The sequence below is a fragment of the Protopterus annectens genome, chromosome 6.part1 (genome assembly GCF_019279795.1).
Source record: "Protopterus annectens isolate FY-2018-M chromosome 6.part1, PAN1.0, whole genome shotgun sequence".
Classification (NCBI taxonomy): Eukaryota; Metazoa; Chordata; order Ceratodontiformes; family Protopteridae; genus Protopterus; species Protopterus annectens.
Genome location: NC_056738.1, coordinates 279490293 through 279516202, shown reverse-complemented (window position 1 = coordinate 279516202; position 25910 = coordinate 279490293). Strand labels below are relative to the sequence as shown.

At 40.9% G+C, this 25910-nt stretch overlaps 1 protein-coding gene across 1 annotated transcript in view; it reads right to left on the bottom strand.

Annotated features, from left to right (window-relative positions):
• The window catches only part of LOC122805511, a 2681670-nt gene that overhangs the window by 618001 nt on the left and 2037759 nt on the right, over positions 1-25910 (bottom strand). Inside the window, exon 9 of the mRNA XM_044075707.1 lies at positions 11816-11926. Within this exon, the coding sequence (XP_043931642.1) occupies positions 11816-11926 (111 nt within the window). The remainder of the gene's footprint in view (positions 1-11815; positions 11927-25910) is intronic.

The following is a 25910-nucleotide window of genomic DNA, read 5'->3' as shown; positions in this document are numbered from 1 at the left end:
GTGAGAAATTTATTATTTCTGTATAACGCTCCTAGTTTTTTGTGGACTTTTTTATGGTCATGGATATGTGAATGTCAAATTTTAGTTTATTGTCTATTTCCACTCCTAGCAATTTGGTGTGTTCAGTTGGGTATATAGTGGTGTTGTCTTTTGCTGTGATGTTAAAATGAGAGTTGTTTTGAGTATGTTTGGTGGGTTGGAAGATGAGTAGTTTAGTTTTGTTTGGGTTGAGTATTAATTGGGCATCGAATAACCATGTTTCAACAGAGGAAAAGGCTTCCTGTGTGACTTCATGCAGTCTGGGTAGGGACTGGGCTGAGCAGATGATGGTTGAGTCATCTGCGTATTGTATGAGTGTGCCATGTTTGGTGGCAGAGGCTAGATTATTGGTGTAAACAGAGAAGAGTAGGGGTCCAAGGATGGATCCTTGGGGAACCCCTATGGAGACAGGTAGTTGGGGAGATATGTCATTCTGCCATACAATGATTGTTGGCGGTCAGACAGGTACCTCTGAAACCAGTTGGTGACTGATTGTGAGAAGGATAGGTTATTGAGGACAGAGATAAGTTGTTTGTGTGGGACCATGTTAAATGCTTTAGATAGGTCTAGGAAAGTAGCAGAGGAGAGATAGCCATTGTTTTTATGCTGAAGGATAGTGTTAGTAAAGGAGAGTAAGGCAGTGGTGGTGCTATGGTTTGGTCGGAAACCATGCTGAGTACTGGAAAGGAGGCTGTTAGTAAGGAGGTAGTCTGAGACCTGAGAGTGTATGCATCTCTCTAGTATTTTGGAGAGTGGAGAGAGAATAGCTATGGGGCGGTAATTGGTTAGTTCTATGGAGGGTCCGCCTTTGTGGAGGGGAATTATATGTGATACTTTCCACAGTGTGGGAACGTAACTTTCTGACAGAGATCGGTTAATCAAGATGGACACTGGGTAGGCCAGAGCATCAGCTGCGATTTGTAGGTATTCACCTGGGAGGTTGTCTGCTGCTAATTTGGTGGGTTTAAGTTTAGTTAAGAGTTTTTTTATGTTGGAGGTAGGTACAGGAGAAAAAGAGAAGGCAGTGGGGAGATTACTAGTTGAAGGTGTGGGTTGGAGGGGGGTTGTGTTGTTTAGCTAGTGATAGTATGGTTTGGGTGAAGTGTGTGTGTTGAATGAGGTAGCAATATTTTCTGAGGAGTGAGGGATGTTAGGAGGAGGGGTACTGACTTAACCAGGGTGGAGGATGGAGTTTATGGAGGAGCAGAATTGTTTGGGGCTGTGTTGTGAGGAGTCTAGGGCAGACTGGTAGTATTGGAATTTGTCCTGTTTTATTAGCTTTTTGCCTCTATTGCATAGTTCTAGGAATTTCTGTCTAGCTGAGGGGGTTTTGTTTTTGCGCCAGTGCTCCCAGGCTTTACCCTGTTTTTCATTTCTGACTTAGTGGTTTTCTGTAGCCATGGGGAGGGTTGTGCTTTGGTTCTGGAAAATCTTATGGGGGCATGGTAATAAGGATGTTCAGGAAGGTAGTATTAAAAAATTCAACTGTGTCATCTAGACTGAGGTAATTTAGAGGATGCCAGTTACATTCTTTGAGGGATGAGATGAATGTGAGTGGGTTAAAGTTTAGTTTTTTACGTATTTGACAGTAGATGACAGGTTTAGCTTGGTATAGGTATTTTTTGAGTAGGAATGTTGGGGAGTGATCACTGAGGCTATCTGATAAGCAGCCTGTTATATATGACTGAGGGCTCTTACTGACTAGTATCCAATCCAGGGTAGTGTGCTTGCTGGAGTTTTTATTTATCCTGGTTGGTGACTGGACTAGTTGGGTGAAGCCATGAAGGTGTACATGATGGGTTGGATTGTTGCCAGAACAGGATTGCCAGTCAATATTGAAATCAGCTAAGATGATAGTTTCTTGGGGGAGATGGTGGGTAGACCAGATGAGTAGGTTTTCTAGTGGAGGGATGTTTTGGCCAGGTGGGAAGTAGCATCCACTTATGTCGATGGTTTTGTTTTGGTTAATTTTGAGGATGGTATATATTATTTCTTCAATGCCTATTTGTGGAGCTGATGATTTTAAGATCTGGATGTTTAGATGCTGTTTAAATATTATAGCTACACCACCTCCTTTTTTGTTTAGCTGGTCTACTCTTAGTATGCCGTAACCTGTAGGGAGTATTTGCTCACTGGTAATGTGAGGTTTTAGCCAGGTTTCTGTCAGGATGACTATATTTGGGGAGTACAAGTCTATGGTGGCATGGAGTTCATGGACTTTGTTGGATATACTTCTAATATTTAGGCTTAGTAGAAGGAAGTCACTTGGCTTTCTATTGACTGTAATATGGGAGAAGTTGTGGTTTCTAGTCTGATTATGAGGACTGGGGTTGGAGATGGTAGGGCCAGGGATGGGGTGGATGTCTCCACTTAGGGCTAGTTTTGATACGCATGAGATTATTAGTTTTCTCAGTTTTTGAATGTGTTTGTTTATAAGGGAAACTTTATGATTGTGCTCTGTGGGTAATAGGTATGGTGGGAGGGTTACTATGTTAAGTTGTAGGGATGCTGTATGTTTGAGTAATATAGTTGGTAGAATATGTAGGGGATGCATAGGGATGGTTCTTGAGCTGGTGGGAGGGGAGCTGAGTGTGGGTGAGACATAAGTGGTGGTGTGAGTAGTAGTACAGTGGTAGTGGTTGAGTGGGGGAATGATGGAGCTTTGGTGGGATGTAAGATATGCAAGGAGAGTTCATGCAGTGAGCATAGGAAAGGTATGCTTGTACATACTTATTTTTGTCATTTTGGCTATTTCAGCAGCTACACAGAACTTCCTGCTACTACACATCACAAAAAAGTTGTTGTAACACATGGTGGGCTAGCTCATTTTTCCATTACCTTCTACAGATGGACCTGCATGTAACATTGATATTGTATATCTCATTACACAGTGTGCATAACAAGACAGGAGTACAACCACAACCTTCAGTAGTAGGTAAAAACAAGAAGATACCACCATAAATCTTCAAATTATCAGTGCATCATAATGATACAACATTAGAGATATTTTTGGAATAGTAGTAAACTGGAGCATTCTAAATCTAGATATGGAAACAATCCCTCCAGAAACAAGCACACTTCAATCACTATTTTCTAATCTTCCTACTAAGGGTGATTTAGAGAAGAAAGAAGAATAAAAATATTGTTCCACTGTTCAACAGTATACCTTTTGTTCATTTTATCATGCACAATCCTTTTAAGTAACATGCATATTTGAAAAGTAGAACTTGATTTGTAAGAGGCATACTCCTTGCCAAAGTTCCCTGCTTGTGGACATCTGTGCACCATGGTGACGCATACCACAACATAAACTGCTGGTCACAGACGTGCACGTTTCTGGTGCTTAACAGTTTGTGCCCTAGCTACTACTGAGTACTTGTATATAAACTAGGAAATAGCAATACAGGCTTACCATCACATTACTTATTTATTTATTTGACATTTGTTGACTGGGTTAGTCCAACTGAGCTTGTGCCCTTTTTCAGCAGAGGCTCGGGGAGAAAAGCTCCATAATCACAAGTGATACAAGTAACATATGCACCTTACAAGTTTGACAGAAGCAAAAGAAAAGTATTCTCAATGCAAGAATATTACAATAAAATATTAAAACAAGTAATGCAAATATATATACTTGTTAGACATTCAGGTAACTCCAACAGCAGCACCAATGGTAAAAAACACTCATACATTGCTGATAGGATGGATCCCAAGTAGATCAGCTGATGCAGAGTGTGTGTGCATCTGTTGCCTCTAACAGTGAAGACCCTCCTTAATTGATTCTCCACTGGTTTGAATCCTTAGCAGTACTGCCACAGCATAAGGAGTTGTAAAATTGGCCAATACCAGACAGCCGAGATGGTGGAGTCTTGGAGAGCGAACTTCTCAGATGTAGCCTTTCTTTTGAGTCACAATCTAGATAATAATGCTTTGTGAAGCTGTATACAGAAGACAAAGTAGTCACAGCACTAATGTCTGCAATATGACACATTCATGAAGTAAGCAATGGAAGCAGTCAATCCTGTCAAGGAATGGGCTTTGTCTACAGCCTTTGGTTGCCTAAATGATAACAAATTTAATGTAGTCAACAGTATATTTAGAAAGTTTCTACTTGAGAAACAGAAGAACTTACCTAATTGGAAGAAATGTGGAAACCACTGGTCCACCTTCCCAAACCAATGCAGTCATGTCAAGTAGTAATTGAATCAATTATGAGCATCCCATGTAAAGAATAAGAACAGATAATGTGATATGTGATTCCCAACACTTCAAATATTAATGAAATTTTAACATTAAACTGCAAAATATGATTCAATCTTTTCCACTTTTAATGCATGTATTGCCAACTCCATCCATTGATGTGGAGGGTGGGTTTGTGTCCCAACAGCCTTGCTACTAATATATTCAACATCAGATATTGCTATACCCTGGAAAAGCGGCAATACCCTGTGGTACCACATATTCTAGCCTAGTAATTATTTCCCCATTTTCATTGTTATATGGATCATAATTTCAAGACTCAGATGAGTATCCCTGCATCCACAGACAAAAATACCCTTTCTGTCTGTTTGCTCTACCTCAGACACCACCTTTGTTAGAAGGTGTTAATTTTTCTTGAAGAAGATACTATGCTTGTGAAAGATCTGATACGGTTCTGTACCAGCTCTGAGATATGAAATAGAAAGATGATGGATATTAGAGAAAACATGTTCCAAGAGGAAAATGTCAGTGAGTTAGCAGCTCAAACAGCAGACTGGTAAACTAGTCCACCATGAAATTCAGGTCCCATGAAGGGGAGTGATTCCTCAATAAACCAGTGAGATGTGACACTGCTTTAAAGAACAGCTTTCCCATCCAGTGCTGAATCACATACAGGCTTACCCACCAGGAAAAAACAGGTACCACACCACCTAGATCTTTTCCAGTTTGCAGCATATGTTTGCTTAGTGGAAGGCTTCCTAGCAGTCATGATCACCTCCATAACCTTCACTGTTAGATTTGGTAGAGTATAAGAGTCTATATTAGCAGCCAAGCACTAACGTGCAGCTAGATGTCTACATAGGCTTCTGACATTACATGGAAGTGCACCTCAAACCATTCCCTTCAGAGCAAGGAGGTAATCAGAACGGATTATGGTCTTTCTTCCCTGAACTCTGTAATGCAATGGGAATGCTGGGAAGGCATACAGGACTGTCACATGGTAGAGAACAGAATACATCAACTGCAATTTTCCTCTTGTCCTACTGCATTTATCCTAAGTGGAGAGGACCACGTTCTTCCCATCAGCAAACAGACTGTTCTCCAGAATGCTCTACTTCCACAAGATCCTGATCAGACATGTTCCCTGAATGCTCAGCTCCAGCAGAGGACTGGAGATGTGCCTTAGCACATCCATTACCTTATTCATGTTCCTGCAGATATTAGTCTCTGAGAATAGAATGCCCTAGTCTATATTCTAGGGCCAGATAGGCTCTGATTGAAAGAGATGGAACTTGTGCTCCCCTACTTGTATATGTACTACATGATGGAAAGCTTCTCTGGCCTGATGAGGAGATGCCCAGGATGCAGCCATTTTCTAAGACACCAATGGCAGAAGTACTACTCTGAACTCCTTCTCTGAGGAAGACCACATCCACTACACTATCTGGGAGAACAGGTGAACTCTACAACCAAGTGAAGCATCTATCACTACAATATTTGAAAGGTTTGAGTCTAAGTAGAGATGATCCACTAAAGATTTGGTTGGAAATATCTAAAATTAGGATGAGAAACAAAGGTCTGACACCAGTAACCAGTTCATGTGAATATTGTGATTCTGAAGCTACTTCACATCTCACAATCCACTCCAACACCCACATCATCAGGTAAAGACAGTATCACCATGGAGTTCACAGCTGCTGTTAAGCCACAAGGCAAAGAATAGCCCATATCTGAACCTTAAACTGCATACTCAACAAGGAGGGTAAGCCTGTTACCTCCTAAGCCCTCTTAAGGGGCAAAGACCACCTTTTAAAAGAGTCCAAATCATTTTCACTGAAGCACTTCCCCTAACCACAGGACAGGTAGGAATTCATATGTATTATAGTCATGGCTAGGGGTGGCACACACTGATTTGCCCATACCAAGTTGTCTTCCAGGAAATTCATGGATGTCTCTATGGTTAGGGAATGCACTCCTTGGTAGTCCCACATAAGTATGTTCTCGAGGGAATCCATGAATGGATCAACCAGAATCCAGTCATCCTGCAAGGTATCTCCTAGATACTCTTTTCTTTCAAGGTTTTGCCACAACATCCAACACTCTGGTGAAGACAGTGGGTACTGAAGGAAGTCCAAATGGTAACACATTGTACTAGAAGCACTGTGAACCTATTGTTAATCAGAGAAGTCTTCTGAGTGGATGCTGATGTCCTGGGACCACCCCTTTTTGGCATTTACTTCTCTGAAGTTAAGGCCATTGTCAATGGCCTCTGGCTGACTAAATTTGTAGATGATTGCAAATTTGGAGCTGTCATTGAATCACCCACTGAGATGAATGTTCTCCAGGATGGGCTGACACAGATAAACAACTGGTGCCAGAGCCATGGACTAAACCTAAATCCAAAGAAATTCATAACAGTATCCTTCAGGAAGTCATCGACCCCTTGTAACTATCATATTGACAGCACACTTCTAATAGCTGACCAGTAGTCAGGGAACACACACACAGACAGTAACCTAGCCTTTGACCATCACATGTCTACAGTAGCGAGGAAATCATTCTATGTTGTGCAATTTATAAACAAAGGGTATAGCATCTAGGTCCAAGGAAGTCATTGTTCGACTATATTCAGCATTCATAAGACCTATCATTGAGTATAATACCCCTTTGGTATGCACCTAACTGGGCATATCTAACAACTGGGACATCCACTGAGGTTCCTCACTAAAAAAATACAGGGTGTAACATGTCCTATGCAGAACACCTCAAGGCCCTATTCCTGTGTTTTGTCTCCTACAGGCTGTTCAGGGGAGAGCTATGGCTGGCATACAAGGCAATGCCAGACCCCACTCTGGTGGACCTCCTGCATATCCACAAAACAAACAGCACCAGGATTACCCAATCAAAAGACTTAAACCTTGCATGTGATATAAACAGGACCTGCTGGAGAGAGAGAGGTAAATATCCCAGAGACTACCACTTTTCTGGAAGTGGCTCCCCATCCATGTGAAGCACAGTTCTTCCCCTAAATCAGTTCAAGTATAACTTGAACAATTCGATGGGAAAAAGGAAATTCCTTCCTTGCAAATGGTTCAGCTCCCAGGTCCCTGCTTTGGGAATTTTTCACCTCTCAAGCATCTGCTTACATTTATCAAGGGTACCAGAACTTGTCAGAGATTTGGGAGGCATGGCTCGGTTTAAAAAGAACCAAAGAACGTCTAAGTCTTCATCTTTCCCAACAGCTCCACTGACATGGACTGATCCTCCAATGGGCATCCTTCTGGAGGAATGGCAGTGAAATCAATGTTTCACACACACACATACATCTGCATCTGGGCTTGTGTGTGTGTTTTTAAATACATATATACATAATATCTGACTCTATATTGGTTATATCTCTAGACACACACACAAACAGAGACAGAATGACAGACACACCCACATGCACGTGTATGTGTGTGTTTGTGTGTAGTCAACTGTCATACATTGCATCCTAAATAAAGGTGAGCAGCGGCACCATTGTGACTGAATATAATTCATCATATCTGTCAGACAATACAGCCTCTTAGGCTACAACCTCCTGAGATTGATGCCATGCAACACTAAATCTGCCAGACTTGACAGGTTTAGAACTGCATGGGCTAACTCACAAGCAGATTCCACACAGACCTCTGGAAAAGCTGAGGGAAGCCAGATTTCACTGGATGAATCTGTAGTCAGCAGCTCAATCACCCTATGATGTAGTTAGCCCTATGGCTCTGTATCATCATCATCATTATACTAGACAGCTACTGCTTTGTACCACAATGTGACCTCACACAGTGTTACTTTAAGTGACTGTCATCATCATTGTCCTACTGAATGCTCCAAGTCCAAGTGAAGGGTAGCAGCTGGCATCTGTCCTCTTATATTGTATTCCTGGTCTCTGTTATCACTTTCATTTCCTGACAATAGCGGTGGTAGAGCTGATGACTGGGATGGTATATGTGGTTTTATTACAGCCTGGAAGCCTGCTTCCTAACAATCATATTGTGCAACATGGTGCACATAAAGATCATTCTCATCATGTCATACGAGTACAGCAGTGCACTTCCTGAAATATCAAGCATATGAACTGGGCCTTGAGTAGACAAAGTCACATTTGACAACAGCATGGATTTACCTGAGGAAATTTACCACTGATGTCATTATCAATGGTATAAGGGGTTATAAAGGCCACCCTTTATACCAAGCCAGCAATCAAGGAGCCTCAACCCTCACCATTGACACCAGAGAGAGACGGTCACTAAGAACAAGAATTAACTTACACAGTATTTTAAATGCAGCTCTCTGTATCAAGCACAATTTCTCCCAAAAGCACACAGAGAAGCTGCTCCAGACCTGGGACTTGACTCCCTCTCTCTTCAGGTCCCAAACAAGACTCACTTAGGAGCACTGTGTCCCAATTCAAGTAGCTGACACACCCACACCTTGGTATTTGATTTTCACACACATACACCCACACCGACACACAGACAAACACACACTCAGACACACACTCTCCTGGGATAGGCTGGTAAATATTTACTAGCTGTACCCCTTCTGCCCATACTATAAGGTAACCTTGGTGCCATGAGTCAATCACTGTGAGGCTCTTGCAAGGGTATCCAATTATACTGAGTAAAATCAATAATAACTTAAATGGTAGAGTGTAAGCAAAGCAGCCAGGCTTTTTGGAGTGGCCAAGACATCACTAAAATAAGCACAAAAATCAACTGCCAATCATTAGCGGACCGGAGTTCCGCTGTGGCGACCCCTAACCGGGAAAAGCCGAAAGTCACAACAACAACTCTCAAGATTTAAAATTATTCTCTAAAAGACTAGCCACAATGAAAGGTATAAAAATATTTAATAATAAATAATACAATAGAAAACATGAGACTACTAAATATCTAAGTAAAATAAACATCAGAGTTTCAATCACAGGAGAAATAAAAATAACACAGTTGGACATATTCAAACAGATGTAGAAAATTAATACTTATCTAATCTCACTGTATTTCCTGACTGTCTAAAGAATAACTGTTCCCTAGTTAATTTAATTAATATAGTAAGGCAAGATTAGATGCTGAGCTGCTTACTTCCACAAGGCAAGGTGATAAGCTTCCAGTTCTGAACTGAACTCATCTAACTATAACTGTCACATATTTTTATGCCAGGTTCCAAAGAAAAAAAAACAAAACATGCTGCTGTGTATGTTCCATCCTCTCAGTGCTGGTTATAGAATGACATCACATTTGATCACATCACTCTGGTACAATGCACATGCAGAACTTAGCTAATATCTGTTGTAGTATTTGAAAATTATAGAGCAATTTAAAAAACTCTACTCTTCCCTTCCAGAATTCTTTGATTAAAGAAACATTAAATCAGTTATAACAATGCTGATACATTTTTAACACAAGCATCTGTACAAGTCAGTGTGATAGGGAAATGGCACAAAATTATTTATCAAACTCCAACTAACTATGCTGGCATATGTTACACATGCAGTGCCCTATTATCCCTGGCACAGATGTCAATAACTCACACCATCATAAGGGTTTCTGCCTCACCCATACAACATGAAATTTTGTTTCAGTAGGAGAAGAAAACATCAGACACGTTCATCATATCTACACATCAGGTATATGCAGAAAGAACTATATATTAATAGATGTGATTCTAACAGGCAGTATGAAAGTAAAAAAGAAAGAATTGTAACAATATCCCCCTATTTCAAATTTTATGAGGATGCAGTGGCACAGCGGTTAGCATTGTCATCTCACAGCAAAAGGCTCTCCAGTTCAATTCTTGGCTGGTGCACCTTCTTTGCAGATTCTGCATGTCCTCTCTGCGGTTGAGTGAATTTAGAGGCATGCAGATAGTTGTGAGCATGTGTGGGTGTGCCTTCTTTAAGGGTTGGGCGCCTGGCTGGCAACTTGACACTGCCAATCATTAGTGGACCGGAGTTCCGCTGTGGCGACCCCCTAACCGGGAAAAGCCGAAAGACAGTTGTTTTAATATTAATAGTGAAGTAAACTCTCTTCCTTATTTAGGGTACTGGTGTAATGTATATGTGTCAGGAAAGTAACACGTTCTAATAACTATGGATTTACATCACAGGCAAATATTACTGTAATTGTGAACGAAACTGTATGCAAATGTGAAAAAAAAAACAGGTAACTTATGAGTAGGCTATTCAGTTAATAGTTATTACAAAAAGAAAAACATTGAGACTGACCATTTCAGATAAGTTAATGTCCATTCTTCTGTCCCTTGGCGTTTTCATTTTCCAAACATACTTCTACCTTTATCTGTGTATCTCAAGTTCACTTCCTACTACCCTATGATTTCTACCTACAATTACTTCTTTTTCCAATCAACCGTAAGTCTTACCTGAAACAAAAATTCAAATGTAGTTTCTTCACAGTTGTAATCTAACTCTCAAGCTTCCCCATGCTCATTGTGCCTACTCATGCAAGTAATCCAACTGCAAAAATTCCAGTTGATGTAGAATAAATAAATAATTTGTAAATAGCCCATATTAGCTAAAATCTAACCACACTATAACAATGTACAGCAAATAAACATATATAAAAAAATGTGTAAGTCACACCTACTAACTACAAACATACCGCAATATAACATTTACTAACTGACCTGAGTTAAAACCACATTTCATCCACTATTTTCTATCATCCATGTATTAGAACAACATTTGTAGAACTCCAGTATTTCAATTTATGTTCCTATCTATTGCACACTAATCTCATACCAGTACCCTCTTTAGCAGCCTAATCACCTCACTTATACTACCAGATTGTTCATTATGACTCTCTTTCACATTTTCCATTGGTAACTTACTGAACATCTTCACTGTTCATTACTAATACAAGTCTGCTGCATTTCCTTACTACTATACTTCTAGTCCATTCATACCCTTCCTCTCAGCCCGGTCTAATTTTTAATGACAACTTCACTGTATACTTTGTCACTTCCAAATTTAGTTGTTGTTGATTTTATCTACTTTATGAGATTCTTTCAGCTGTATTTCATTACGGATTGTTTACTGTAGCCTCACTGTATTCTTTATACCTATTTGGGTTACAAGTACTATTTACTATCCGCATTTATAGTACTCTTGTATTTTATGTGTCAATGGGCATGACTGAAAAAAACTGATCAGAAATGTTCACTGACTCTGCAATGGTGACATCTGAAACGAGTAGCACATACTTACCATGGCCTGATCTGCACCAGTGTTTACCCACTGGGAATTCTTTATGGGAATTCTGATGAACTGAAAGTTTCAAAAAGTTGATCAGGGTTGACTTTATTCCCCAAACATCAGTGCTGTAGCTTTATCTTAAAATAGGATAAAAATGCTCATATGTAGCAAATGATGTTATATAAGAAATCACTACAGCTTATTTTTAACATAAAATTAAGATGAGCTTAGTATTCATTTGAGTAAACTGGGATACTTTATCACACATGCAAAGAAATAAAATGCACTACTGAAGAAACAATTTACTGTAATCGTAACATGGGTACTTGCCAAAGTTTTTATCTCATATTGCAATGACTCCTTCTGCTTCAGCACAATGGAAATATCTTCAGGTGAAATTATAGGTGCATGAAACACTGAACTGGGACTCCTAATTTTCAGCTGTGGTTAAAAAATAAATAAAAAACAAGAAGCAGGTTAAAAGTAGTACTAAGAAGGGGCAGACAAGGCAAACAAAATACCTTACTAAGACAAGCAAGCATGGCATTAATGCATAGAAATAGTTCTAAAGATTAAGAGAACCAAAATGTTTATATCTCAGTTTCACTGTTGTTTAGGTTCATTAATAAGTTCATAGGAGAATACTACGTTAACTGCCCTGAAGGGTCATTTTTAAACCTAGCCAATAATGCCGAATCAGAATCAAACCCTGTACTTTTTGTCTGTGAGGTGAAGACCTTACCCATTATGCCAAACTCAACAACCAAACAATTCATGGAAGAGAACTTATTTTCTGCTTAGATTACAATTTGTCATAGGGTACAAAGGCAATGCTGCATGCAAATAAAGACAGCAGTGCCCAGACAAAGTAATGTCATTTTTAAATACCAATCTAGCACTCAGAAAGGGGCAACGTATTTTTGAAAAATACACTTTCACAGAAGCACCAGCAAATTGAACCCTATGAAATTAATTGTATGAGTCATATATGGAAAGAATAATAAAGCAAAAAGAAGTATGGAAAATGGATTGCCCAAAATAATAATAGCAGATACAAAGCAAAATACTGGCACTTAAATGATGAAGAGAGAGATTTCCTAGGTAGCTACCAGTGTTTTAGCAGAAGTCATGCAGCCTGTACTGAGATTGTTTGTTAGAGATAGGCCCACGCCCTGCACCATCTTAGTAATGGGTGCTAATCCTAATGCTGTCCCTTCCACCAACCTTACACCTTAACATTATTAAAAACTTCACATAACATTGCCACTACACAAGATATATATATCGACTCTGAACATGCACAACAGCAAAAAAGGGGCACATTCTCAATCTCTGCTATGCCACGATCTCGTACATCACTGAACCAGAATATTTTTGAGAAGCTATGTTCGATTTCTTGTTCCTTTGCTGTATCAGATTATGGCTTAAATCATTTAAGAAGCTGTGCATTCAGTCCATTGATTGGGGCAATTTTTATATACACACACACACACACACACACACACACACACACACACACACACATAAAGACAGATATATTCAAATATATATCAAACAAAACAAAAAGAAGTTATGTCTTAAAATAACATGCCATCTGTGTTGTTGATCTTCTTCCACTCATCACTGATGGGTTTGGTTCCGAGCCCTCGGAACCGAGTCGGCCTGATACCAAGCTCATGTACACCAAAAACTCTTGAGCAAAGCTGCTACCCACAATGCCCTTCTCCCAGTTACCTCGGATCGAGTTTGCATGAAACACATAGAAGTAAAAGCAGAGGCCATTTCTGTGCAAAAACCCTGAAAAAACCGCAAGGACACATAAAATCCACCAGGAGCCCTTGATGGGAGACGGAGGGTGGGATGTGATGAATGGAAGATAATCAACAACACAGATAGAGCATTATGGTAAGACATAACTTCTTTATCTGATGTTGTTAATCTTCTTCCCATTCGTCACTGATGGGACAGAATCCCAAACTACCTGAAAACCTGGGTGGTCGTTATGGAAGAACATTCCTGAGTACCATTGAGCCAAAGGCCGCTCTTCCCCTGTAGACCATATCCAACTTGTAATGTTTGATGAAAATGTAAGGTTTAGCCCAAATGCCTGCTGTGCAAATGTCGTCCATAGAGGCTCTGCAGTGAAAAGCAACAGATGTTGCTATAGCTCTCGTTGAATGTGCTTTGATATTGTCAGGTTTAGGCTCATTTGCATGTGAATATGAAAAGGCAATACAATCTCTGAGCCATTTTGATAAAGTGACTTTTGATACTGCATATCCCATTTTTGGTACAAAGAAGGAAATGAAAAGTTGATCTGACTTGCGGATAGATTTAGTCCTAACCAAGTAAAAACTTAGTTGCCATGTACGTCCAATGAATGTAGACAGAATTCTCCTTTATTGGAATAGTTTGGGGAAAACACTGGGAGTTCAATGGATTGGTTCACAGAGAAATCAGAAATCACTTTGGGGAGAAAAGATGGATTAGTACATAGTGATACTCTGTCTTTATGAAAAATTAAATACAGGCTCTTGATGCATAAGGCTTGTAATTCTGATAGCCATCTAGCTGATGTGACAGCCACCAAAAATAAAGATTTTCATGATAGAAATTTGAGGTCACATTTTGCAGCAGGTTCAAAAGGGGGTCAAGAGAGAGACTGTAGTACTAGGGAGAGATTCCATGCCTCTAAAGGACGCCTGATTGGAGGTCTGCTCTGAAACATTCCTTTGAGAAAGGTCTTGCATAGGTGGGTGGAGATAAGTGGAATGCCCTCTAAACCGTTATGAAAACTGGAAATAGTTGCTAAATGGACTCGAATGGTAGAAGCTGATGCTCCATTCTCAAAAAACCCAGAAAGGTATTGAAGTATAACAGAGACCGGAGCTGAGAAGGGGTCTAGCATCTGTTCTTTAGACCAAAGAGTAAAACATTTCCATTTATCTCTGTAAAGTTTTCTGGTAGATGGCTTATGGGAGGTCAGAATAATATTTCGAACAGGTGAGGAAAGGGTTTCTTGCCTGATGAATAACAGAAGTAGAAACCAAGCTGTCAGCTTGAGAGTAGATAGATTTGGGAGAGTCAACCCTTGGAAGTGAGAAATCAAGTTTGGACAAGTGTCCAGGATCCATGGAGGTTATAACAGGTGAGGCCGGAGGAAGGGGAACCACACTTGGCGAGGCCAGAATGGGGCAACGAGGATCACCTTGCATCTCAATCGAATTCCTTTCTTCAAAAATAGGGGTATCGAGGGAATTGGAGATAAGCATAGAGGAGACCCGTGGGCTAATCATGAGTCAGAGCATCTCTCAGGGACTCCCCCTCTGGGGGAAAGAGGGCAAAGAAGCTGCTGCATTTGTTATTCAAAGGGGAAGTGAAGAGATTGCAGCAAGGCTGGCCCCATCAGCTGAAAATTTCTGTTGTCATGTTTGGATTGAGAGACCACTCGTGTGGAAGGAGGATGCATCTGCTTAGCCTGTCCGCAATCACGATGGAACTTCCTGGGATATGCATTGTTATAGGAAAGCAGTTGGAAGCTATTCTCATGGCCTCTCAACACAGGGGGTAGGATTAGGTTTCTCCTTGTTTAAGTACCAGACTACTGACATATTATCAGAATGAATCACAATCATTCCCGATGGAAGGAATGGATGTAATGCCTGCAACTCCAACAGCACCACACTCAACTCCAGAACACTGATATGCAGGTTGGCCTCTAAGCTGGACCACATGCCTTGGACTATCTTTCCCTGAAAATGGCCCCCTCCACCCTATCAGGGAAGTGTCCATGGTCACCATGGCATTAGATTGAGAAGTCTGAAAGGGGTGACACCAAAGTTCTGCATCTGGCCTCATCTACCAGAGGAGATCTTGCTTGCAAGAGTTGGTAATGAGGATCTGTGAGTTTATGGGGGGGGGGGGAGATTTGCCAACCATTGGGACAGTAGGAGCCATTGTAACAGTCTCATGTGTAATCTTGCCAGAGGAACAATCAGAATGGCCGCAGCCATGGACCCCAGAGCCTGGAGAACTTCTCTTGCTGATACCTTTCTTTGACAGAGTATCACTCATACTTGCAATCTTAACCTCTGAAGCCTGTGAGATGGTAGAGATACCAGGCATGTCCAAGTATTGAAAACTGCCCCTATAAATTCCAGCTGTTGGGTAAGTTTCAAATTGGATTTCTCCCAATGAACTGTGATGCCTAGGGACTCTGTTAGTGAGAGTGTGTAACAGAGGGCCATGGTCAGAAGATGCTTGGTGGGGCGGAAAGGAGCCAATCGTCTAAATATGGAAACACCTGGAATCCTTGAAATCTGCTAGGCATTTCATGAACACTCTGGGGGCTGTCAAGGGACCGAATGGCAGGGCTTGGAACTGGTAATGATTGGCTCCTAGCCGGAAGCGAAGGAGACTCCTGGAGCATTTGTCCATTTTGATGTGGTAATACGCATCCTGGAGGTTTATCAAAAACATCCAAACATCCTCCCATAAAAAAGGGAGAATGGATTGAATAGTGACCATGCAGAATTTGGTTTGAACCACTGACTTGTTTAGATGGCTGAGATCCAGAATGGGTCTCCAGTCCCCGGGCTTTTTTGGCACCAAAAAGAATCTTGAGTAAAAAACGGATCCGCATTGGTCTGGAGGGACTAGTTGGATTTTTTTTTTTGACACAGCTTTCTTATCTCTGAAGCTGCTTCTTCCCTAGGTATTGGATGGGATGTTAGAGGGATGTAATAGCCTCTTGAGATTATTCTCTGCACCCACCAATCTTTTGTAATAGAGTGCCAGGCAGTTTGGTGCAGAGAAAAACTAGCCCTGACTGCTTCCAGAGGAAAGCAATTGGGCAACACTTCAGGAGTGTTGATAAGACCACCCAGAGGCTTGATTTTGGGGGCCCCGTCTGCCCCTAATGGGGCGTCTTCCACCATTGGAACCCCCTCTGCCTCTAGGGGAATCCTCACCACGTGCGTTACGGAAAGGACCTTGAGATTTTCTGTGCCATATTTTCCCACTCCTCTAGTTCCTGGAAAAATAATGCTGGGGCTTGGAAAAATGCAGGCCAATGGCAGACAAGGTCTTTCCATCCTGCTCACATCTGGCCAATGTGTCCTTTACTTTGGAACCAACCAAGGAAGATGGTTCAATAGGGGCATTCAAAAAGGAGGACTTGGAGTCCGCGAGGTCACAGATGCGCATCCAGGCATGACACCTCATGACTATGCCTGCACTCGCAGCTCTATCCGCCACTTTGGTTGTGTGGAAGAGCAACCTCATGGACAAGTTGGAGACAGACTCAGGGGTGGCAAGTTGAGAGGCAACCTTGCAAAGGTCGCTGAAGCAAAAACTCAATTCCCTAGTCTGTCAACAGCCCAGGACTCACTGTTGGATGAACAGTAGAACTTTCTTTTGCTAGATCCTTTTTAGTGGCTGCCACCACCACCATAGTGTCAACTGGCAAGCTTCTAGACCAGTGAGGGTGCTCCTCAGGTGGGGAAAGAATCGTATCTTGTCTCCGGGGAATGGCCTCAATAGAATCAGGGTTTTTCCATGCATGCTGCACGATGAGCTGGACTAACTCATCAGTAGGTGGAGTCACCCAAGAGTTAGAAGGCCGAGAGTGAAAAGCCTGCAGAAAAATGGACTCAGAGGAAGGATTAGAGGGCTTCCAGCCACGCCTCTGTTTCAATATTTCCAGGATGTGTCTAAAGGAGACTTCGTCAGGTGGGAACCCCTCCCCATCATCGTAGTCCATATCTTCTGTGATAGACTCTTCAGGAGAGTCAATGTGTTTCTTCTTACATGCCTTCTTCCAAGGAGGTTCTTCAGTGGAGATATCTGAGGAAGACTCGGAAGGATGGGTACCCTGAACTGGAGTTTCCTGATACTTCTGCTCTTGATGTCCTGGGGAGGTGGCCCATGGTAGTTGTAGCTCAGAGGGAGCAGGGAGAAGTTCCGATGTAGGAGGAGCATGTCCAGAAGAAAGCACCCTCTCCATCACCCGGAAAGCAGACCCGCCCGAAGAGGAATGGGAGCCCGGAACCAAGTAGGGCAATCTCGGAACCAAGTAGGGCAATCTCAGAATCGGGGTCACACCCCACTCCATCAGACGTGCTTCCAGAAATGGAGCCTGAAGCAAGATCGGATCAGGCGTCATCCCCGGATCCAAGGACGGAACTGATAAAATACTTGGAGCCATGCTCAGAACCGAATACTCCACCCCCCAACCATGAATCTGAGGAAGAAGGGACGGGTCTGATGGAATCGAAACCCAAAGGGGTGGCCTCGAATTCTCAGTGAGAGTCATTGTTGGTGCCAAGGAATGGGTTTCCACCAAGGACATTGGAGCAATGGGCTTTGGAACCGACGGATCCAAAGGAGGAGTATAAGTGAGAGTCCTGGGAGCAATAGACCCAAACCCCGAAGTGGGATGAGGCTTAGGAACATTTGCTACCCCTCTGGCTATCAACAGCTGATCCAGCAGGCACACCACATCGAATTCAGAAAGACTTCTGGTGGACCTCGTGGACACTCCTGAAGGGGAGATGGGTCGGTCCAGAAAGGGACTGTACATCTGGCCTAAGAATGGGTCCAATGAAGGGGAGTACCAGGTCCATGGTGTTTGAGTTATTGGCACTGTAGTCTCTAACTTGGAGACAAGTAATAGAGGAATCAGTGGCGTCGAGAAGGGACTCAGTGCCAAGAAGGCACTCGGAGTTGAGGATATCGGTTCCAAAGGAATTGTCCAAAGAAAAGGCGAAGTCGGTACTGTAACTATTGTAGAAACTAAGGTCGGAGCCGTAGTCGACATTGTAGACAGGACTGGTGCCGAATGTGGCACCGACATTGACGTTTCTGTAAAATCTATGTCCTTGGTTAAAGTGGCAACTGGAGCAGAAGCAATAAATGAAGTCGGAGCCGATGAAGCAATCCTATGCTCCAATGAAGGTTTATGGGCTTTATGTTTATGAGACTTGCCCTTATCACCAGCCATTGAAGAGGGATCTGAATGGATACACTTTTTGTCCTTCACTGGAGGGGTTGAGACCTCCGACACAGAAAGGGCCTCTGAGAAAGGAGAAACTAAAAGGCCTTTCAAAATCAGTTTATTTTTTCTTTCGTTCAGCGTCCGCTGACTAAAACTTAGTCAAATCTGGCAAGGAAGTTTTACAGAGAGGTGAGAAACCCCCAGACAAAACACACAATCATTGTGCGAGTCACTGTTAGGGAGTTTGCCACTGCAAGAGGTGCAATGTTTAAACCCCGAAGTCCCTTTTTTAGCAGACATTTCCATGCACATGAAAACACACACTACTAGAGACTAAAAAGGAAGGAGTGAAGATACCAATGATGGTATCAAACGATACCACATGGGTAGGAGAGGGCATACCAATGATGGTATAAGAAATACCCAATGGGTAGAGCTAGATAGATAAAAGAGGGTAAAAGAGTTAGATTAGGAAAAAGTTCAAAAACACACAATTATCTATAAAATATAACACTTAGCTGGAGAGCTCGGTAAAACGCTGCTATATGACTGCGCGGCAAACGAGATCTGAGGTAACTGGGAGAAGGGCATTGTGGGTAGCAGCTTAGCTCGAGAGTTTTTGGTGTACGTGAGCTTGGTATTAGGCTGACTCAAACCCATCAGTGATGAATGGGAAGAAGATTAACAACATCAGATCACCAGTTTTGTAATGTGAATATGAAAGTTAAAAAATAAAAACCCCCTTGAGATGGCACTGGAGCCATAACTTTTTTTCTGTCTCTTGTTGTCAAGACTTCTTCAGAGTACATCATCAATGTTCCAAAGAGCAAAAGGGTGAGCCTAAACTGTAAACTCACACAACACCAACCACATTATTAGGTGAAACCCAAAACAATTTAAAGGTTTAAATGTAAGCAAAATAGAAAAAGTGATTTTTTTTTGGCAAGGGGACAAGTCACCTTGTACTTCATACCCCTGACAATAATATATGCCAACTATGAGATTGTGCAACAGTCTGAGAAGTATGGCACAAAGTTTGAAGACTATGAGCTGTTATACAGCTGTTTCCTGTAGTATACGATTTCTTATATTCGTTCTGCCTGCTGACTGACTTTTACAAGCTCACTTAACAATATTGTGCTCTGGTACAACTGGAAAAATGGGGTTAGGCTTCACAATGGTATCCTGGGCTGCATGGTTATGAGCCTATTAATATGGACCTTTGATGCCAAAATTTGTACATCTGGATAAAGGCTATGTCCTATTAATGAACTGCTTCCTATGAGCCAGGGTTTGATTCCATCAGCTTCCATTTGCTTACAGTGTCATCTTGAGCAAGACACTTAACCACAGAATGCTTTGGAGAAATTGGGCTAGCATTTCAATGGTTTTCTAGACTGCATGACTAATGTGTAAATAACAATAAAAATAATTTCCCATCCTTTCTTCATCTGCTATGATATGGTAAAAATATTGCCCTACTTGTACATATTATAAATATGTCTAAAGTGGTTTCAGGATCTATTTATAAAGGCTGTGCTGCCAAGTACCATCTTGTGCACTACATTTTGAGAATGTGAATACCTATATATACATTGTTCTCGCGTTTGTAACTTGTTTTAGTTTCTATTTGTTATCATCCTAGAAGTTATCGAACATCTTGCTATTTGTTCCACTGTTACTGCAATTGCTGCCCTATGGGCCCAGCCCATGGCTGAAAAGGGTCTGAAGGCCAAACCCACCTGCCTGGTTATCAAAAGTAATAAATAAAAATTAAAAAAAAATCCTAGTCTCTGCTGCAATGCAATCTCCCACATAAGAAAATGGAAATATACCTCACCTTCCTCAAACATATAAAGCACAATAGTAAACTTCCCTACCAAATACTATCCAAATCTCAAATTTTACTTCAACAAGATATTTCAACACTAATAATAATCACACTACTGAGTTTATATATAAGAAGTACTAGTACTGCAAAAATTGAATACATGTTGCAAACACATACTAAAGAGTTATGATTGGGTTGCTATTTGCAGTATGTCAAGCTTCATCTGCTCCATGTGTTACCAGTTACCGAAAAAAAGAGGAAAAAGCACTAAGTGTTTTACTGCCTTTGAAATCAGGTAAAGAACTTAGTATGATGTCAAATGGACAACAGCACAACTTTCTGCTTACCTCCTTACAAAATCTAAGGGATCAATTCATCAAAATCAGGGACAGTTTTTAAATATTGCTCTAATTCACTTAAAACAATTAGAAGAACAACACGATTTGCATCAATGCGCATTTCCTGAACAATAAGAGGCATAGAACTCTAATTATGGCATTTTTGATTGACTGTTACCTCAGTGATTTACCAGAAAATTAAAAGAAAAAAGGGACAGAGCAAAAATATGAATCAAACTCAGTTTTAACTTCAGCTGCTGTTCTTTCCTGCCAGCACTGTTTGTTGCTAGTTTCTAGAGTTAGACTCTATCGTAACAATGCTTAGAGGTGTATGTAACAACTGTTAAACACCCCTAACGTTCTGTCACTGTCAGGTTTCATGCTAGAGAGTTTATACTTTTCCCAGTACTGGGCCACAGTCATGGTACTCCATGTATTACATAAATATAAACACAATCGTGGTATACATTTTACATTCCTATAGAAAACAGTTAATAAAATCTTTGGCTAATTTTTAAAACAAAATACAATGTATTATTTAGCATTTCAAAAATCATTTTTTCAGTAACAGCATCCATTTCTTTTAAATAAGATCTGATGTTCACCCAAAGGATTTATATATTTGTATTATAAACAAGCCACAGAAGGCTATAATTTTGGGCCAGATCTTTTCAGCAATCAGGCATTCTTTAACTTGTGCCATTAAAGTCTCCAAGTGTGGCTGTAAGAGAGCAGTCCAGCTACAACTTTTATAGCTCTTTATGCTCTTTTTCCTGTTTGAAATAGGTGGTTGCTGCTTTTAGTTTTGCAGTATTTTGAGTTGTTCTAGGACATAAAACTCGGAAGTCTAAGTGGATTTCAAAATATTTCCTACTTCAAACCGTAACTACTGGTTTTCTCTTTATGTTTAGTATAAACTGTATCATCTGAGAAAATCATCAAGTAGTTATCTTGTAACTGTCAAATTTGACCAAAGGATAGTTACCTCCATTTATTTTCTTCTTTGGGAGAACAGCACACCAAAGACATTAGCTAGAACAACTAAGACTCTTATAGCCTGAAAATAAAAAGTTGCAAGATATTTTATATAGTACTCTTACATTTCAGCCAGGGGTTGTTTCAAAAACAAAATCAGAAAATATCTAGTTCAAGGTATAAAGAGAACCACAGGAGCTCTCTCAAAAATGTAAAGTAAAAAAATGTAAACAGGATGGAGATATTTGATGCTTCTAAGTGACAGACTATGGCTACTTCTGGAACTCTGTTAAAGTGGCACCAGTACCTCACCGGATAAGGTAATTTGTTCTATCTGCACACTCCCCATGAAGAAACTCCCTTGTTTTCTCCTGTTCTTCAAATAACTCCTGATTTTTTAAGGGGTTTAAAGGGAGAGGAGCTGATTTTGAAGTAACTCACCATTACTGAGCACAAGAAATTTGAGAAGGCTTATATTGAACTTAATCCACACACTGGTCCCTAAATATCCATGATGGCCTTTAATGCACTGATGCTTTGTTTCCAGAGACTTCCACTGCTTCTCCAACTACTTCGGATGCTGAAAGTCCTATAACTGTGATAGGGACATGTGGGGGCAGGAAATCCATGAGACAAACCATTATCCAAGCACTAACTTTTTATGAGAGATCAGATGTTTGGTCCCCGGACATCAGCAGGGTGGTATGAACTTGTGATACTCACAAGGAATTCCCATAGATTTCAGTGCACCTTTGTTCTCAGACTACAGAAAGATAGCAGAGCAATAGTCTTACCAAGGGGCTGCATCTAGTTTCAGAACTGAATTAAAAGTTATGTACTTGCCATAACTATCTGTGTTGTCCATTTTCATTCTTCCTCACTAACGGGTCTCGGATCTGACATCGGATCTGATTCTGCCACTTCTTCCAGACTTAGGCTCTGAGTCTCAAGCTCCTCCCTCTTCCCACAATGCACTATACCTTCTCTAATTCCCCGGATCGAGTTTGCTGCCCTATAGTATAATAGGCTTTAGTAATAAAATAGAGAATAGAAGAAAATCGAGGCTCAAACCCAGAACCTACTGTAAGGGAACTGAATTTCCTCCAAGAACTTCTTGAAGGCACAAGGCCAGCGGATGGCAGGGTGGGATGTGAAGAAGAATGAAAATGGACAACACAGTTTAAGTGCATAACTTTTAAATCTGATGTTGCCCTTTTCATTCTTCCTCACTGATGGGTTAGAGTCCCTGCTACATAACTCCTTGGTGGCCCTCAAGGAAGGATGTGCCAGAGCACAGTTGAGCCAAAGGATGCCCTGCTCCTAAAAATAATATCCAACTTATAATGAGAAACAAAGGTGTGAGTCTTAGACCAGGTGGCTGCAGCAGAAATCTCATCAACTGAGGTCCTGGAAGAAAAGGCAGATGATGTAGCCATATCTCTGGTGGAATGAGCCATGGGTAGTTGAGGTAATGAAATACCTTTTCATGAATAAATGAAGGAAATACAATCCAAAATTAATTTGGTTAAGCTAATCTTAGAAACTGCACAACCTGAACATTTTGATGAGAAGGACACAAATAGCTGATCAGATTTTCTACACTTTTTGTCCTGTGGAGATAAAAATGTAATTGCCTGAGAACATTTAGAAAGTGCAAGGTATATCTACCTTTGTTTGAAAACTGGTAACTGAATGGACTGATTGATGTTGGATTCTGTGGCTAACTTAGGCATAAAAGAGGAGTTTGTCCTTAATGATACCCTGTATTTATGAAAAATGTAAGGAGGCTTCACTGACAGGGCTTGAAGCTCCAAAACTCTCTTAGCAGATGTAATTGCTACCAGAAAAACTGCTTCTGGGTAAGTCCTCACAGCAGTGATGTGAGATCCCAAGGAGGAGAAGGGTCTTTAACTGGGAAGGTGAAGAAGAAAAATGCCCTTCAAAAATGCTTTGCATAATCTGGAAGAGAAGAGAGGAAGATCCCTTCCCAGCATAAAAACTGTATATTCCAGCCAGTTGAAGATTAATGGTGGAGAAACTGGCTCCCTCTTGAAAAGATTACTAAGGAAGAGAAGGATAGCGAAGTGAGAGCTGAAAAAGGGTTGATATTTTCTTTGGAAGCCCTGATAGAAAATCTCTTCCACTTACTGTTACAGACCTTTTTGTGCAAGTTCTCTGAGAGGCCAAGATTATATCACAAACTGAAGGGGTGAGCCTGGACTTTCTTATAATTACTAGAAGTATAGAAACCATGTGGTCAACCTTAGGGTGCAAAGATTGGGGGGGGGGTAGAATGTTTGACAGATGGGATATGAGATCCTGTCTGGGATCTAGTATTCAAGGTGTGCACTTCAGATGAGAACAACGAAAGGGAACCATACCCGACAAGGCCAGAAACGGGCAATGAGGATTACTGAGCTCTTCAACCTGTTGACTTCTTGCAGGAATTTTGGGATCAGAGGAAGAGAAAGGTAAGCACAAAGGAGACCCAGGGGCCAGTCATGGCCTAGACCATCCATCAGTGACTCCCCTTAGGGGGGATCAGAGCAAAATACTTGCTGCACTTTAAGTTCTGGGGAGAGGCAAAGAGGCCGCAACATGGTTGGCCCCAATGACTGAAAATCTTGTAGAAGTTCTGGGGAGAGGTAAAGAGGTCACAAAAAGGTTGGCCCCAGCATCCAAAAATCTCATTTGCTACTGACTGATTGAGGGACGACTCACAAGGAGTCAGAACAGATTTGCTGAGTCTGTCTGCTAGGATGTTGATTTTCTCCAGAATGTGCATTGTAGCTAGAAAGCAGTCTGAAGATATCACCCATTCCCAAACTCTCACAGCCTACCTGCACAATGGGTATGAATGGACTCTTCCTTATTTGTTTATGTACTAGACTACTGACATTTTGTTTGTATGAACTGTAATTGTCCCAAGAGGGAAAATATCCTTAAAGGCTTACAATGTTAGAAGGACTGCTCTAATCTCTAGGAGACTGATATGCAGATTTTTCTCGATGGATGACCACATGCTTGGATCATCTTGTCTCAGTAATGCCCCCCACCCACACTGGGAATCATCCGTGGTCACTGTGGCTATCAGAGTGGGAAGAGAAAAGGGTCTGCCTAGAAACAGGTCATCTGATTGCATCCACCACTGCAGATAATTCCTGACTATTGAAGACAGCTTTAAAGGAACTGACAAAGCTTGGGAGAGAATGGGCCACTGACCTGCTATTGTCCATTGAAGTACTCTCATGAAGAACCTCACTAATGGAAGTAGAACAATTGGAGCTGCTACTGAACCCAGAGCCCACAGTATTAATTTTGCTGGTGGGGAAGGCATATCCAATACTTGGTTGGGACCTCTTGGATGACTCTTGGACTATAAATCTGGACGAAGTGGCCAAACTGGATGTAAAGTCAGATCCGAGACCCATCAGTGAGGAAGAATGAAAAGGACAAGATCAGATACCAGGCTGTCTATTAGAAGGAATATTTGAGAAAAAATGAAGAACTGGGAATGAACTTCAACATCATCAAATACTGAAAGCAACTTTTTCAAAGATATCTTCTCCCATGTGCATGATACAGACAGTTGTAATATGTTTTTTATTTGTAGTGCACTTTGTTTTACAGCACAATAAACCAAAACCATGCCTGATCAAACGTATATATATATATATATATATATATATATATATATATATATATATATATATATTTAGAAAGCTTGTGAGGAAATTATTACTCTATTTTTGTTTTACTTGGATCGCTTGTCTGTGCACTTAATAAAGGATTTTCGACTGGAAACAGACTGCCTGCCTTGCTTGGATTACTTTCGAATACTTAGTAATGCTGAAAAATTATATATTTTCTATTATTAGTTTTTGTTTTGTTTTCTTTTGATTTAAGACGAGTTTACGTTCGCTACTTTGTCTGATTGTCTGATCTGATTAATATACAGTGATTAACTAGAAATATATGGACTGAAAATCTTCCATACAGAGAAGTTTCTTACACTGTTTTTTTATATATATATATATATATATATACACACACACACACACACACACACACACACACACACACACACATAGCATATATACGCTCAGATACACATATGCATACGCATATTTGTTTTACACTTTTCATGCAATTACACTAATTTTCAAATTATGTATTGCAATTTGCTTCTTTCTATTTTTTCAGCAATACTTTTTCTTTCTGTGGTTTCCTTAGCATACCGCAAGAACACCTATAAGTGTAACCTCTCTACCAGCCTTTATCTGCTCA